This window comes from Anoplopoma fimbria, chromosome 3 (genome assembly GCF_027596085.1).
Source record: "Anoplopoma fimbria isolate UVic2021 breed Golden Eagle Sablefish chromosome 3, Afim_UVic_2022, whole genome shotgun sequence".
NCBI lineage: Eukaryota > Metazoa > Chordata > Actinopteri > Perciformes > Anoplopomatidae > Anoplopoma > Anoplopoma fimbria.
Window position 1 is genome coordinate 13,434 of NC_072451.1, and position 16,823 is coordinate 30,256.

General features: G+C 39.7%; 1 protein-coding gene across 1 annotated transcript in view; it reads right to left on the reverse strand.

Moving 5' to 3' along the window:
- Positions 1-1,494: 1,494 nt before the first annotated feature.
- Positions 1,495-16,823, reverse strand: part of amph (amphiphysin) — a 32,361-nt gene continuing 17,032 nt past the window's right edge. Inside the window, exons 10-22 of the mRNA XM_054596044.1 lie at positions 16,219-16,357; positions 12,743-12,862; positions 12,527-12,610; positions 12,028-12,054; positions 11,724-11,747; positions 9,699-9,929; positions 7,766-7,795; positions 7,130-7,171; positions 4,635-4,913; positions 2,769-2,819; positions 2,074-2,262; positions 1,844-1,945; positions 1,495-1,719 (exon numbers count right to left, since the gene is read on the reverse strand). Of these exons, the coding sequence (XP_054452019.1) occupies positions 1,615-1,719; positions 1,844-1,945; positions 2,074-2,262; positions 2,769-2,819; positions 4,635-4,913; positions 7,130-7,171; positions 7,766-7,795; positions 9,699-9,929; positions 11,724-11,747; positions 12,028-12,054; positions 12,527-12,610; positions 12,743-12,862; positions 16,219-16,357 (1,423 nt within the window). The 3' untranslated portion in view covers positions 1,495-1,614. The remainder of the gene's footprint in view (positions 1,720-1,843; positions 1,946-2,073; positions 2,263-2,768; positions 2,820-4,634; positions 4,914-7,129; positions 7,172-7,765; positions 7,796-9,698; positions 9,930-11,723; positions 11,748-12,027; positions 12,055-12,526; positions 12,611-12,742; positions 12,863-16,218; positions 16,358-16,823) is intronic.

Below are 16,823 nucleotides of genomic sequence, written 5' to 3' on the forward strand. Positions count from 1 at the left end.
TCAAGAATCTGTGGTTTTCATCCCTTATCCCTAACCCCTAACCCCTAATCCTAACCACTCCACTTTGACGCCTAACCCCAACCGTAGATTCATTTATGAGCATTCTTTGACGAGCTTATTCTACACAGCTGCCCCACAGTCCCCCAAGTTTGATGTCCTGCCTAGTGGGCTGTCCTAACCCTAACCACTCCAACTTTGACGCCTAACCCCAACCGTCTTTGTCCTTGATACGGTCTTACATTACTCATACTCGTGTTCTATGCCCTAATCAATGTTCCATCCTAACCCTAACCATTCCTTTTCCATGCCTAAGCCTAACCCCTCTTGGGGCCAGGATTCCTTCTTCAAAATGAAAGGACTGTTTTAAGAAGAAAAGAACTCACCCCACTTATTATTATTATTATTAAAGTTCATCTGGCTTGTAAGACTTAGACTGACATGCGCTGGCCCGTGCCTCTATTCAACCGCAAAGTCGTTAGACGACGTGGGGAGATCTATGGGAATACGTTACACCCTAACCTTCCATTCACCTTATTCCAAATAAAACTTTGACAAATTGTATCGTATGAACTCTTATTTATTGATCATGACATAAATATTTATGGAATGTACATCACAAAAAGGTCTAAATTAAGGTTAAACTTTAATATCAAAGGAAGTGACATCATATTTGTTCATCTATAGAACTATAGGAATATGGAGACCTGAAATACATCAACAACATAGATTGCATATTGCATTTGTTAATAGCTTACCTGTGATCATACACTTATAAATAGCTGACAAGAAATTGTCTTCTGGTTAGCTCTGTTTCTTGCAAATACAATTTTCATAAGACATGTGACTTATACAGCTTAACATTAATATTTGCAATTGTGGGAAGATTCGTTTTTGGAATAATTACTTTGATAAAAGATTTGAGATTTTCATGCTGGATGTACACTGCTTTCTTTGCCAATGCACGGATGATAAATGTCTCATTCTTTTGGCAAGAACTAAGCAACACTTTACACTGACCTAACTCATCACCACATATGCCAAAGAAAAGCTCACCACATACGCTCACGGTGATATAATAGAATTACACTGAGTGATTCAAAGGCTACAGTTATGACACGTATGAAAAGAACAACAAACTCCAGAGTTTCATGTTACACTCGAGAACATTTAAATAGAACACAGCACTACAGATTCTTAAATAGCAGAGCAACATAAGTAGTACACACAAACTTGGTGCAAAGAAGGTATAGTATTTCTTTTTTTTCAAATACAATAGCTTTTTGTTTGCATGAACATGAAGAGATTGTAACATTCCCAATGCATCTTTTTTTTCTTTCAACAGCAACAAAAAAAACATCTCAATTCCAAAGAAGGGTAGACCATACTATCACATCATGCTTTGTCATTTTCACTTATAATAGGAATATAACTACTTTTTTTACCATGAAATTTAGTTTCTGTAGATTGTAGAGTTTCAAACCATTGTGTTGTAAAGCAGACAGCTGCAGCTGCAGTTAGAAGGTGTTTTAGGGGTTGGCTACATGCTGACTGAACGGCTCGGACACAGATGTCTCAAACTTCTGCTCATTTGTCTCCCCCAGCTGAAGAGACTTCTTACTCCAAACGCTGTGTAAAGTTATCTGGGAAAAGTCCTTTGTGAGCAGCAGCGCCAAGAGTTAACCACTCACTTTCTTTGATACCTGTGAGCCAGCCGGCATCCTGCAACAACAACCACAAAAATACTATCAGCCTGAAATACTGCTGAGATTATGTTCATTATTTCCTTCCACGATGCTGGTGGCATTTAATAACAGGACATAATAGTCTCACCACCGCTTCTCACCTGATCCTCTACTGAAGCAGTGGGAACCACCAACACCACATCACCTCTCTTCAGTTCGAGCTCATCTGAATTTGCAGCCTCAAAGTCATGCATTGTCTCCACCTGCAGGCAGAAAAACATCATCACCCCCTTTGCTGACAACAGCTTTAGCATGTTAACTATTTTGTTGAAAAAACAGAACTGAATTTGCTGCTTAAACGTTAGCATTTGTTATCTGGAGGAAGACCGACCTTGTAGAGAAAGTCATCAGGGAGTCCTGACACTCCACCAGAGGGACTCATGTGTTTGACAGTAGGGTTTTCAGCTGTTACACCGTTGTCACTGATGGCAGTGGGAGAGATGATATCAGCATCACGGTCGTCATCACCTTCGTTACTGGAGGCAGGCTCAATCACCACAGAGGGGATTGGCATCTTTTCCTCAAGAAGACAAAAAAAACATTTAGTATCACATTAATAACCTTTCACTTTCTCTAAGTTATAATAATGAAGAAATAAAGAAGCCCTAAGAACTAAATGTGTTATACTTACACTACAACTAAATTAATAACATATTGTATCTCCACATGTAACTGATCCTATTTAAAATCCAATGAAGAATGTGATGTAGTTTCTGATAGAAGAGTCTATTTATGGTCATGTTAAGGGTTAATACTTTTAGACACTGGGTTTTTATTTACTATTGATTTTTATTGAAATCCTGTTTTTTATTGTTTTCGCCTTCCAATTGTCTTTTTAGTCAAGTACTGTTTAGTACTAATATGATGTACTTATAAACCTGGTATTTTATAGTTGTCAAAAAGGTGCATTTTATGGGAAAACAAATAAAACCAGAGGATGACTCTCCACACTTTAACATTCAGAACTTAAATGCTTTTGATGCTTGTTTTAAATACTGGTCATAACGAAAGTTGACTGATAGTTACCGAAGGAGCTGCTTCACCTGGAGATGTTTCAGCTTCGTCAGCAGGAGGAATCTGTTTGGAAACAGAAATCATTTCATTAAACAGTAACAGTCACATACAGAGTTAACAGTAGATGTTAGCTTCACATATTCTGCAGCACTTTAGTTAAAATGTATTCACATACATGAATATTACTCCCAACACATCTGTTTAGGCTGTGTATTTTGGGCAAACAAAGTGTGTTTTGGTCAGACAAAAACATGCAATATAAAAACAATTCCCACAATTCCCTTGGCTAGTCAAAATATTGCAGTTCAGTGTTATGCAACTGTGACATCCAGGATCTTTATGTGTTGCCTTTAATACAGATATTTTCTGATGAAAAATGTCTATAGGGAAATTACCTTTACATTACATTACATTACAGTCATTTAGCAGACGCTTTTCTCCAAAGCGACTTACAGTCAGTAGTATGTTACATATCATTCACCCATTCACACACTGATGACAGGCTACCATCAAGGTGCCACCATCAGACTCTAACTAACATTCATCATCCAGTCCACACCGATGGCAAGCCTTCGGGAGCAACTTGGGGTTAAGTGTCTTGCCCAAGGACACATCGACTGCCGAAGCCGGGTATTGAACCACCGACCCTCTGATTGGAGAACTACCTTGCTCTCCACTACGCCACAGCCGCCCCCTTTAAGCATCAAACTATAAATTCAAACAAAATGAATGAGATATTTAAGTATTTGAGTGGATGAAGACCTTACTTAGTCAATGTTGTTTTGCATTACTTTAAATCAAATTTAAACTTTCAAAACTGCTGATAAAACGATTAACCATTTATTGTCAGTGTCACACTTATAACACTTTTTGATGCACCATTACTTGACTTTACCTTGGTTGGTGCAGTCCAGTCATCCTAATTCTTCAATCCTAAATATCAAATGTATCGTGAAGCAGTCATTCTGACGGAGAGCTACAGCCCATAGATAATAAAAAATACATACACTATATAACACTATTCTGTACCATTTATCCCTTTCCAGGGGACGGAAGATGATGTGATTTTCTCTTTCCTCTATCCAGAACTCTGCTATTTCGACCAGCTGACAGTGTGCAACTGACCAGCTGACTTCACTACAGGCTGATTGGCTGTTGAAACAGGTGACATGCCTTACACTGGCGACACCACCACTACTTTTACCTTCAATGTTCTTGAACATTTTTGTCACGTCGGGAGTATTTGGTCTGAACTGGCATAAAATGAAAGTTTATAGAGTCTCCAAAAGTAGAATGGCAGCCCGAGCCTTCTGCTATCAAGCTCTTCTCCTGTGGAACCAGCTTCGTGTTTGTGTTTGCAATGGCGACACCCTCTCCACAAGTGGTCTTGAGATTTTATGATTGCAACCCACCTACTGATCCCATGTTCCTGCTCAACACCCGCTGCTACAATTATTTTATTATTCTAATTATAAGTTCATTCATATGAATATTATTACTACCATGACCATTACTGTTACTTTACATCTGTATGTGTAACTTGCATTGGGATGCTGTTATACTCTTTCCTCCTTTCTCTCTTTCTCTCTCAACCCAACCAGTCAAAGCAAAAGGCCGCCAACCGGAGCCTAGTTCTGCTCCAGGTTTCTTCATGTTGACGGGGAGATGCCACTGCTTGCTCATGGGGGGAAATTAGGTTTCTGTAAATAGTATTATAAAGAGTACGGTCTAGACCTGCTCTTTATGAAAAGTGCCCTGAGGGAACTTCTGTTTTGAATCAGTGTTTTAAAAGTACAACTTAATTTAATAGAAATAATGATGATGGGAGTGATGATGGCGAGTGAGTATTTTTGGTGATAAACACTTTCATTCACTCACATTTGGCACGTCTTCCTTCAGGCTGCAATAACTTTCTGCTGTTTCTTCCTCACCAGCAGAGGAAACTGCAAGTTCCTCCAGCAATCCACTAGCTCCCCCTGCTGGAGGTTCCTCACCATCAGGAAGAGCGAGAGGTTCCTCTCCAGCAGGTGGCGTTGGAAGCTCCTCAACAGCAGGGGGAGATGAAGGCTTGTCTTGTTCCATAGCATGTTCTGTCGGGGCAGCAGCTTCTGTCACTGAGGCTTCTGGAAGCTCAGTTGTGTCTGCGGTAACTTCATTCTTTTGTAAAGAAAGATGGTGGTCAACCATAACATTTTTGCTGCAGTCACTTTGCATGAAATTTAATGTAAGGCTCAGAATTCCACATGTCTAAATAGACCATTCATGAATACTAATCCAGCCTTCATCTCTGCCTGTGTTGTTTATCTCAACCTGCATAGGAGATGAAACTACCGCCGACACGGTACACAACACCTTTCATTTACAAACCCGCAAATTAAAGCAAACATCACGAAAAATGAATAGGATATGGTGTTCCACCAATCTGGAAGAATCTCAGTTAGTCTGGCAAGATAATCTTAAAATATATAAGAAGGCCCTCCGTAATGCTAGAGCAGCCTATTATTCAGCATTAATAGATTTAAATAAGAACAAGCCCAGGGTTCTCTTCAGCACTGTAGCCAGGCTGACAGAGAGTCACAGCTCTGTTGAGCCGTGTATTCCTATAAACCTCAGTAGTAGTAACTTCATGATATTCTTTAATGATAAGATTCTAACTGTTAGAGACTAAGTTAATAATCTACTGCCCTCAACCAGTACAGATCGATCCACAAATACAGGAACCTTAGAAACAGCTGTGGAACCTGAAATATATTTAGATGGCTTTTCACCCATCAACCTTCAACAATTGACTTTAACTACTTCTAAGTCTAAACCTTCAACCTGTCTCTTAGACCTGATCCCGACTAGGCTGCTTAAGGAAGTTTTACTTTTAGTTAGCTCCTCTATACTAGATATTATCAATCCATCTTTACCGCACTAAGCTGGTTCGAGTCCTATTTATCAGATCAACCCCAGTTTGTATATGTGAACAATGAATCCTCTATGAACACCAACATTAGTCACAGAGTTCCACAAGGGTCTGTGCTTGGACCAAGTTTATTCACCTTATATATGCTTCCTTAAGGGAATATTATCAGAAAACTCTCCATCAACTTGCTTTGTTATGCAGATGATACCCGACTTAATCTATCGATCAAGCCAGATGAAAACAACCTGTTCACTGATACTATTATTATCATTGTCACATTTCTAATACTACTGCTGCTACTATTACTGTTTTAGTTATCATAATTATTATATTATATCCGCCGCTGCTGTTAGTATTAGCAGTCATCATTTTTTTTTATAATTTCTGCTATTATTAGTGCTACTCCTGCTATTTCTACTCTCAGTGCTTGTATAATTTATTTTAAATATTCATTAAATGTGTTGTAATTCTATTATGTTGTTTATTTTGTACACATGACATCTATCTATACAACTTGAGAGAGGGATCCCTCCTCTGTTGATCTCCCCTTTCCTATACCGATGTGAGGGTCTAAGGACAGAGGATGTAGTATACAGATTGTAAAGCCCTCTGAGGCAAATTGGGGATTGCAGGAGCAATCTGCATTTACATTGGCTTTGCTTTATGGCCATATTCCATTGTACTGCTCAGATATAATATAACTAATACCTTAAAATATTAACTCCTAATCCTAACCCTATGTTACATTTATATAACACTATAGCACTGCAATACATACATGTTTGGGTGCTTTGAATATCTATTCAAGGTGAAGCTAATGTAAATACTGCTCCTAATGGGCATATTTTCTTTTGTATTATTCTACTAATATAATATTTCAGTTTAATAGTATTCCGGGGGTTTCGAGACAGAGGAGGACGCATGTGTACAGATTGTAAAGCCCTCTGAGGCTAATTTTTAATTTGTGATTTTGGGCTATACAAAATACATTTCATTGAATTGAACTGAATTGAATAATTGAGGATCCTTAGTTTAATAGCTCATTGTGACCTGTTGCCTTTTGGGAAAGTGTTTTTTTAAGAGTTTGTACAGGGTAATATAGAAGTGTTTGTTATTTTTATAATGAAAATAGTTTTCCAAAGTTGCCAGTGGGTAAATTGCTTGCTCAGTCCCCAGCAGAAGGATTATGTCTATATTTGACACTTTCACTTCAGTTTGTTCAATATAAATGAAAATGAATTGATCGGTATGCATTTAGCTCTCACTTCTGCAGTACTGATTAAACGATCAGAATACATTTTTGAGGTAACAAAGCACTATGGATCAATACATAAGAAGAAATACACTTAGCACAAATGCGGGCAAAAAGTATAATGTATATTGCAAAAACTGCTGAACAGAAGAGTACATAAAATAAATGAAGATACCATTCCAAGTCACTGGATGTACTTCAATTTAAACTCACCATCTTATCAAAATCAGCAAAGAATGATGGGGAAGTGGAATCCTTAAGTGAGCATGTTTCAAAAGTAGAGAAGAAGAAGAAGAAGAGTCACAATTGACAATCAGTATCTGGAAATACATGAATATTTGCATTCAGAGGAGAGAAGAAGAGTCTTTGGAGAATATGAGGATACAGGACATACAGGGAATAAGGCTTCTGAGGGTCTGATGATGTAAGCATGCAGTTAGGGTCAATGTCTAATTTAAAGCACCTAATATCAGCAGCGACCTCTGCAGCAACCTCTAATCTCTACAGCAGCCCCAGATCTCTGATGTGACTCTGCTGTGACCTCTGACCTCTGCTCTGACCTCTTTGTTCCACTCAAAGATGAAATAGATAAATTAGGTAGTTAAACCTGGCCACTGACAGTAAACGAACATCTGAAAGATTGAAACTTACAGCTGGAAGGCTGAATGGTAAAAGCAAAAGTTACAATTAACTAATATCAGAAATCCCTGTGGACTGAAATAGCTCTGAAAAATCTGCAACGGAAATATGTGATGAATGCTGCAATCAGAACAGTAGAATTAATATCTGCAAACTAAGCTAATTTCAATGTTTCACCTGGACAATGGGTAGAAATTCCAGTTTAGTTACCTGTGCAAATCCATTAAATGCATTGGTCACCTAAATTAAATTACAAAGACACAAATTAGTGTTTGAAGCTTCCAGTAAAACAAGTCTAAGATGAGCCGTAAGGATGGACTCGATGTGACGATGAATGTATGGAATGAACAAGCAGACAAAGCAGGCAATAGGAGAACTGGGAGGAGCTCAGGCTGGGATCCAGGTTTCAGGACTACTACTTTCACTTCGGTTCTCAAACTGTGGGAGGGTAGAAAACGGAAAAAGGGTTTTATTCTTTTCTATTCTACCCTATACTAATCTACCACAATGAAGACGGGAGCAAGTCAAGTACCTCTTCCTTTTCTGTATCTAGCTCTTGGTACAACTTTCCAAATCTCCGGTTTGCAGACTCATCTTCGGACATGTCTGAATTTTCTGGTTCTTTGTGAATTCTGGTAACGATTACATCTTTAATTCCCACTGCTGTTCCAGAGACAGCAGAGTTGAAGCCACTGTTGTGACTAACTTCCTGCCAGGACATGGCGTTGGAGGCAGGACCCTCAGTCCCTGTAGATGCTGCTGAGAAAGCGTTGGCAAAAGGGTCTGTATCCCACCCCCCTCTTCCATCCCCAGTAGACACAAGTCCACCTTCTCCTGAGGTCCCAGCAAATGGATCAAATTCAAAACCAACCCCCTTGTCTCCAAACTGTGTCTGAGCAAAAAGATCTAAATCAAACACACCTCCTCCCTGTGTTTCAGGTGAGGGAACTGAATCAAACGCACCTCCTCCCGGTGTTTCAGGTGAGGGAACTGAATCAAACGCACCTCCTCCCCATGTTACAGGTGAGGGAACTGAATCAAACGCACCTCCTCCCTGTGTTTCAGGTGAGGGAACTGAATCAAACGCACCTCCTCCCTGTGTTTCAGGTGAGGGAACTGAATCAAACGCACCTCCTCCCGGTGTTTCAGGTGAGGGAACTGAATCAAACGCACCTCCTCCCCATGTTACAGGTGAGGGAACTGAATCAAACGCACCTCCTCCCTGTGTTTCAGGTGAGGGAACTGAATCAAACGCACCTCCTCCCCATGTTACAGGTGAGGGAACTGAATCAAACGCACCTCCTCCGTGTTTTTCAGCAAAAGGATCCGCATCAAACGCACCTCCTCCCTGTGTTTCAGCAAAAGGATCTGAATCAAACGCACCTGCTCCCTGTGTTTCAGCAAAAGGATCTGAATCAAACGCACCTGCTCCCTGTGTTTCAGCAAAAGGATCTGAATCAAACGCACCTGCTCCCTGTGTTTCAGCAAAAGGATCTGAATCAAACGCACCTGCTCCCTGTGTTTCAGCAAAAGGATCTGAATCAAACGCACCTGCTCCCTGTGTTTCAGCAAAAGGATCTGAATCAAACGCACCTGCTCCCTGTGTTTCAGCAGAAGGATCTGAATCAAACGCACCTGCTCCCTGTGTTTCAGCAGAAGGATGTCCATAAACTGATATGAGATAATTTACTTCTACTGGCAGGTCTTCTTCTGCTGAACAGTTTCTGTCTGCTGCATCGCTCTCTGGGGAAGCTTGTTCTACTGCTTGAGGCCGATCTGCTATTACATCATCATAACCACATCCAGACCCCTCCGAGACATTGATGGGGGGACAATCTTCATATGAAAGTTCATCATCGGCACTCGCCCAGCCTCCCCCTTGACCTCCATCTCCCCATTCCTCAGCTGTCTCATATTCAGACCCAGACCCATCTGGAGACCTTGACCACTTGTCCCCTCTGTCCTCTGTGCTGTCCTCAATCTGTTCACCATACTCATTGGTGAATATCAGTCCTGGGGTGGACTTCCTACGATCTTCCTGCCCTGCAACTCTCACTGAGTCTGACTGCCTTGTCTCGACTTCATCACCTCTAACTGCAGAGGAATGATGGTTGGGGTTAGTTTGATAGTTCCAGCTGCTAACCTCATCTTCAGCTGCTGAGGCTACCTCACTGTCCTGAGGAGGTGTAGCTGTGTCTGCACCTGGCTGCCAGCCGTCTGTCTGGGGCAAGTCCTGAGCCCCACCCTGTGCCCCACCCTGTGCCCCGTCCGGCCCTACAGCAGGGGCCTCCACTCCTGGGGCAGAATCTTCATTTGCTGACAATGAACCAAAGTCAGCGGACCAGTCTGCGACGAAGCTGGTGTCTGCAGCCTGCTTGGGAAAGGCAGGGATTGTAGTATTAAAGTTTGACCCCCCCTAAACCCATAGTTCTGAGTCAGACTGGAGAGCCAGTACATGCAAATTCACAGTGTGTGTTCTTAAGACCATGATAGTTAACAGGAATGATGTGAGAATCCAGAGACAGGTTGCACAAAGACAGACTGATCATAGTTGTTATCTAACAAAGAGATGCATGATTCAGTTTTCTGCTTAACAAACCTGCAGAGTTCCTGACCCTGACTTCAGTAAGACCCTTTCACTGTGAATTCTGGCTAAATTAAGATTAGGTGGCTATATTTTTAGGAAAAAAATTAAACTGCAATAAAGTAGTTCAAAAGTTTGGAAAGTCAAAAGTAAAAACACATGAAACAAAACGGCACCACAGGAAAAGCGTCAGTCTTGTCTTTGTGCAAACAGTATCAGTTGAACAAGGTCAAATCAAGTGGATGATTCAGTGAATATACTGATGTTCTACAGGGTGAACATGTGAATATACTGATGTTCTACAGGGTGAATATACTGATGTTCTACAGGGTGAATATACTGATGTTCTACAGGGTGAACATGTGAATATACTGATGTTCTACAGGGTGAATATACTGATGTTCTACAGGGTGAACATGTGAATATACTGATGTTCTACAGGGTGAACATGTGAATATACTGATGTTCTACAGGGTGAACATGTGAATATACTGATGTTCTACAGGGTGAACATGTGAATATACTGATGTTCTACAGGGTGAACATGTGAATATACTGATGTTCTACAGGGTGAACATGTGAATATACTGATGTTCTACAGGTGAACATGTGAATATACTGATGTTCTACAGGGTGAACATGTGAATATACTGATGTTCTACAGGGTGAATATACTGATGTTCTACAGGGTGAACATGTGAGTATACTGATGTTCTACAGGGTGAATATACTGATGTTCTACAGGGTGAACATGTGAGTATACTGATGTTCTACAGGGTGAATATACTGATGTTCTACAGGGTGAACATGTGAGTATACTGATGTTCTACAGGGTGAACATGTGAATATACTGATGTTCTACAGGGTGAATATACTGATGTTCTACAGGGTGAACATGTGAATATACTGATGTTCTACAGGGTGAACATGTGAATATACTGATGTTCTACAGGGTGAACATGTGAATATACTGATGTTCTACAGGGTGAACATGTGAATATACTGATGTTCTACAGGGTGAACATGTGAATATACTGATGTTCTACAGGGTGAACATGTGAATATACTGATGTTCTACAGGGTGAATATACTGATGTATGAACTGATGTTCTACAGGGTGAACATGTGAATATACTGATGTTCTACAGGGTGAACATGTGAGTATACTGATGTTCTACAGGGTGAATATACTGATGTTCTACAGGGTGAACATGTGAATATACTGATGTTCTACAGGGTGAATATACTGATGTTCTACAGGGTGAACATGTGAGTATACTGATGTTCTACAGGGTGAATATACTGATGTTCTACAGGGTGAACATGTGAATATACTGATGTTCTACAGGGTGAACATGTGAATATACTGATGGTCAAAAATGAACATGTGAATACATTGATGTTGTATGGGGTGAACATTTGCTTTTTATAATGTTTTAAAATGAACATGTGAAAATAAGGATGTTCTACATGGTGAATATCATCATCGTGGGGACAGTAATTTGAATTAAATCTCACTCCTCATCAGTGATTTATCGTGTTTTAGTGATTATGATGAACAGATGTGTAACTGTGTGTACTTACAGGTGGAGCTGTTTGGGCGTTTTCCTAAAAAAATCAGAAAAGGGTAGAAGATGGTTCACTTCTGCAGAAACAACTACTCTGATCTGTGTACTGTGTTGAAATTATGCATTGATTTATTTTTATAAAAGTTTTGGTTTGTAAAGTTACTAGACGAACTTCACTTTTCATTACCCTAATCTCCAAATATATCTAACTCTAAAACATTATCACATCATACTTTTAAAAGATGAAGTAATGTTATTCATTGTGCAGTGTGAAATAATATTTTCTAACAACTAGAATTAAGACAGAGGACTTTACTTACCGACCACATATCCCAAGGCACAGCTGTCTGAAAGAGGAGCACATTTTTTCATGAGGCTCATACTATAAACAAATTTTAAAAAGATAGATAAATATCCACAAAATCAACTGGGATGGACTTGGAATGATAAACTGAAGTTTGACTCTGTCCAATTCTCTACTCACTCAAGTAGTCCACAGATATTAAAAAAATTACATTTACATACCTAACTATTGCCTATTTTTTACTTATCTTTTGTATTTTGCTACAGAACCGAGAGATTAACTTTCATTTGAACATACTGCTCATCAGATTCCATCATCGGGTGATCAATGGCAGTGTCTGTGTAAAATTAAATATGCTGTGTCTCTTAGTCACCAGACCACTTTGTTCATGCAACTTGTGGCTCATGAATTGCTTTGTCCAATCAAACATATTAAGTGTTCATGGGTAGACTCTGGTTCAAACTGTTGCAAGTGAAAAGGGAATGTTTTTTATCCAGCTGTCAGTTAAAAAGAACCTGTGGTATCGGAGAAACACTTTCATCTGGCTGAAAAGCATCAAAGTCCAGGTCGAGAAGAGATTCTCCTGGTCTTTCATTGGGCTGTGGGCAACAACAACAACAAAAACAAAAACACCACAAAAAGAGGTAAGCACGTTTTTACAATACAAAGCACATACTGTATTAGCTGCATCTGTTTGAGGATTGTCAATGAACACAGAGGACTCAACTGACCTGCGATGGTGAAGGTGCTGGTAAGAAATCCCCTCCAAACAAGTCGATGATCTGCTCCTCGGCCACCTCCTTGGTAGGTGTGGCTTTTGGTGGTGGAGGCACCGGTGGCCCCTTTTTAAGCTGCCAAAGAAAAAAGATGAGCTGTTATCAAATCAACTCAGACTAGATTTAATCAATTACATTTTTCCTGTTTCCCATGCTAGGGTCCTGGGACAGAGGATGTTGTATGTTGTATAAATTGTAAAGTCCTCTGAGGCTAATTTGTGATTTGGGGCTATGATTAAATTTAATTGAATACAATTTTGGCAATTATTGGGCTGCTCTCACAAGTATCTTTATCTCTCCAGTAGATCCAGAATGCTGCAGCACGTGTTCTAACAAAAACTAAGAAAAGAGATCATATTACTCCAGTATTAGCTTCTCTGCACTGACTCCCTGTTAAATCAAGAATAGAATTTAAATTCCTTCTCCTCACCTACAAAGCTTTAAATGGTCAGACACTGTCATATCTTAAAGATTTATTGTACCCTATTACCCAACTAGAGAGCTGCGCTCCATCAATGCAGGGTTACTTGTGGTTTGGAAAGTCTTAAAAAGTAGAACAGGAACCAGAGCCTTCTGTTTTCGCTGGAGCAGGTTTATAGTTAGGACTGGTTCAGGTGTATAGTTAGGGCTGGTTCAGGTCTATAGTTAGGACTGGTTCAGGTTTATAGTTAGGACTGGTTCAGGTTTATAGTTAGGACTAGTTCCGGTCTATAGTTAGGACTGGTTCAGGTTTATAGTTAGGACTAGTTCAGGTCTATAGTTAGGGCTGGTTCAGGTCTATAGTTAGTGCTGGTTCAGGTTTATAGTTAGGGCTGGTTCAGGTCTATAGTTAGGACTGGTTCAGGTTTATAGTTAGGTGCTGGTTCAGGTCTATAGTTAGGGCTGGTTCAGGTCTATAGTTAGTGCTGGTTCAGGTTTATAGTTAGGGCTGGTTCAGGTCTATAGTTAGGGCTGGTTCAGGTTTATAGTTAGTGCTGGTTCAGGTTTATAGTTAGGGCTGGTTCAGGTCTATAGTTAGGACTGGTTCAGGTTTATAGTTAGGACTAGTTCAGGTCTATAGTTAGGGCTGGTTCAGGTCTATAGTTAGTGCTGGTTCAGGTCTATAGTTAGTGCTGGTTCAGGTTTATAGTTAGGGCTGGTTCAGGTTTATAGTTAGGACTGGTTCAGGTTTATAGTTAGTGCTGGTTCAGGCTTATAGTTAGGGCTGGTTCAGGTCTATAGTTAGGACTGGTTCAGGTTTATAGTTAGGACTGGTTCAGGTTTATAGTTAGGACTGGTTCAGGTTTATAGTTAGGACTGGTTCAGGTCTATAGTTAGGACTGGGTTAGGGTTAGGGTTAGGGTTAGGGTTAACCCTAACCCACTAGTTCAGGTTTACCTTGGTCCAACCTCCAGTTATGCTGCTATAGGCCTAGACTGCAGGGGGACTACCTAGGATACATTGAGCTCCTCTCTCCTCCTTTTCCTCTCCAACTGTATATAGTCTAGTCCCATTAATGCACACTACAAAGTTTTTGTTTTGAGTCTTTGTGCTTTCTCTCCTCAAAGGTTTCCATGGATCGAGGTTAGATCTGGACCATGGAAACCTGCCTGACACCCACTGATACTATAATAATTATTATTATTAGTCACATTTCTAATACTATTACTGCTTTCATTATCATTGTTTTTCTATTATATCCACTGCTACTGTTATCATATGTAGTCATCATTTTTCTCTAATGTTTTTGCTATTATTAGTGCTACTACTGCTATTACTACTCTCATTTTATGAATCATTTATATCATGTCCGTTGACTTTGTTGTAATTTTATTATGTTGTTCATTCTGTACACATGAAAGCTATTGCACTTCTGTCCATCCTGTGAGAGGATCCCTCCTCTGTTGATCTCTCTGAGGCTTCCCCCTTTTGGGGGGGAGTTTTGTCTTATTCCATGAGGGTTTCCAAGGACAGAGGATGTCACTGTCAGCGCATCTTTACACATATATATTGCATATCCCGTTTTTCTCTGCCTTCTTCCCCAACATTAAGAGTTTTTGTTTCTTTGGCTTATGAATTACAAATTTTTGTCTAATGTTTCAATTTATCCAATAAATGATTAATTATTAATATAAGCTTGTTTAACTTGTTTGTGTTATTGTTGGTTCATACCACCCTATACTTACCAAGTGATGTGTTCCAGTTAGGTTAGGCTTTTTTGGCTTAATTTTAACATATTTTTTGTTGAATTTGGTTAATAAATAACACCATTTATCACACACTCCTGCCCATCAATCGGCTTCTTCAACATTTCTTTTATAGTTTTCCACAGCCAAGCAACACTAATTTACCAACCCTTCATATTGGGTGGTCGCATGACATATACATACACATATTTACACACACATCACGTATATACACATACATCACATACATACGCACACATATTTGTCCAAATACCTTTGACAAATATGTAAACGCTGAAAGTCAGTGTCTCGTGACTTTAACTATACTAATCTCAGTCATCAACTCTACTGTATAGAACACCTATGGTGTTATATATTCACTCAACACATACAGTAAAACAGACAAATGTTACATGTTCACTCACCAGTTAACAGACAAAAAGGGGGCAGCAAAGAAAAACAGTCACATCAAGTTACTTTGAAGTTGCAACAGTTGACTTAACCAGGAAACAGATTTGATTAAAGTAAAATATATAGAAACACTATGTCCTCTGGTACAAAAGTAACTAGACAGGTATTAATGAATAACTATTAAATATTATATCAATCACTGGTATTAATCAATTATTGTTATATATCAATCACTATACAGTCATCTACCAATCACTGTTGTATGTCAATCACTGTTAAATTGTATTATATTAAGACAAATATTCCAAATAGATATTTATTTTTTCTAGACCAATAACATTTGTTTTATACCTTTGATGGAGCTCTGGATCCAGTTAGTTAGGATAAGAACTCCCTGTGAAACAGATCTGGATCCAGTTAGGAGTAGATCTCCCCATGATAGAGATCTGGATCAAATTAGGGTAACATCTACCTATGATGGAGATCTGGATCGAGTTAGGATTAGATCTCCCTGTAAAAAGAGATCTGGATCCCATTGGTTAGTATTAGATCTTCCTTTGATGGAGATCTGGATCCTGTTAGTTAGGATTACATCTCTCTGTGATCCAGATCTGGATCCAGTTGGTTAGGATTAGATCTTCCCATGATAGAGATCTGCATCCAATTAGGTTAACATCTACCCGTAAAGGAGATCTGGATCGAGTTAGGATAAGATCTCCCTATGATGGAGATCTGGATCCAGTTAAGATAACAACTACCTGTCACGAAAAACTGGATCCAGTAAGGATCAGATCAACCTGTTTACATTACATCTACATATGCTGGGAATCTGGAATGATTAAGCATTAGATCTACCTGTGTAGGGGATTTGGGCCGTGGTGGTCCAGGTGAGACAGGGCGGAGCATGTGATTGGAGCTGGCGTCTGGACTCTCTGGTGGACTCTCATCTTCTGTTGGTGATGGGGTTCTGGCTAGTCGCAGTGGTCCTGAATCACTTAGGGACGAGTTCAAATGGTGTCAGAGTCTTCAAATGGCCAGTGTCAGATGTTACAAAGAGACACCTGTATTGCAGGTGTTTCAATGTAATACTATAAAGTGGACGTGGTACAACTGGCCTTCCTTATCTAATTGTCTCTACATCTTTTTATCTTGGTGAACAAGTTCATTGTGAAAGGACTTTTTAGTTGTCCCCCAGACATAAACTTTACGTTGTTTATGGAAACATGAACTGGACTGGAAACCTTTCTGTGATGTGCATACGTTTCCAACAATAGTTCTAACAGGCTAGACTCAGTAGATGGTGATTATAAATGATTCTAAGTAGAAAAACATTCATGGTTCATACACACACATCACTATAACTTGGCATCATCTCTGAGGACATAACATATTAAAACACACACAGATGTGACCCAGGACATTGATTTCAATGGACTGAAAACGCTTGCACCAAATTTCGC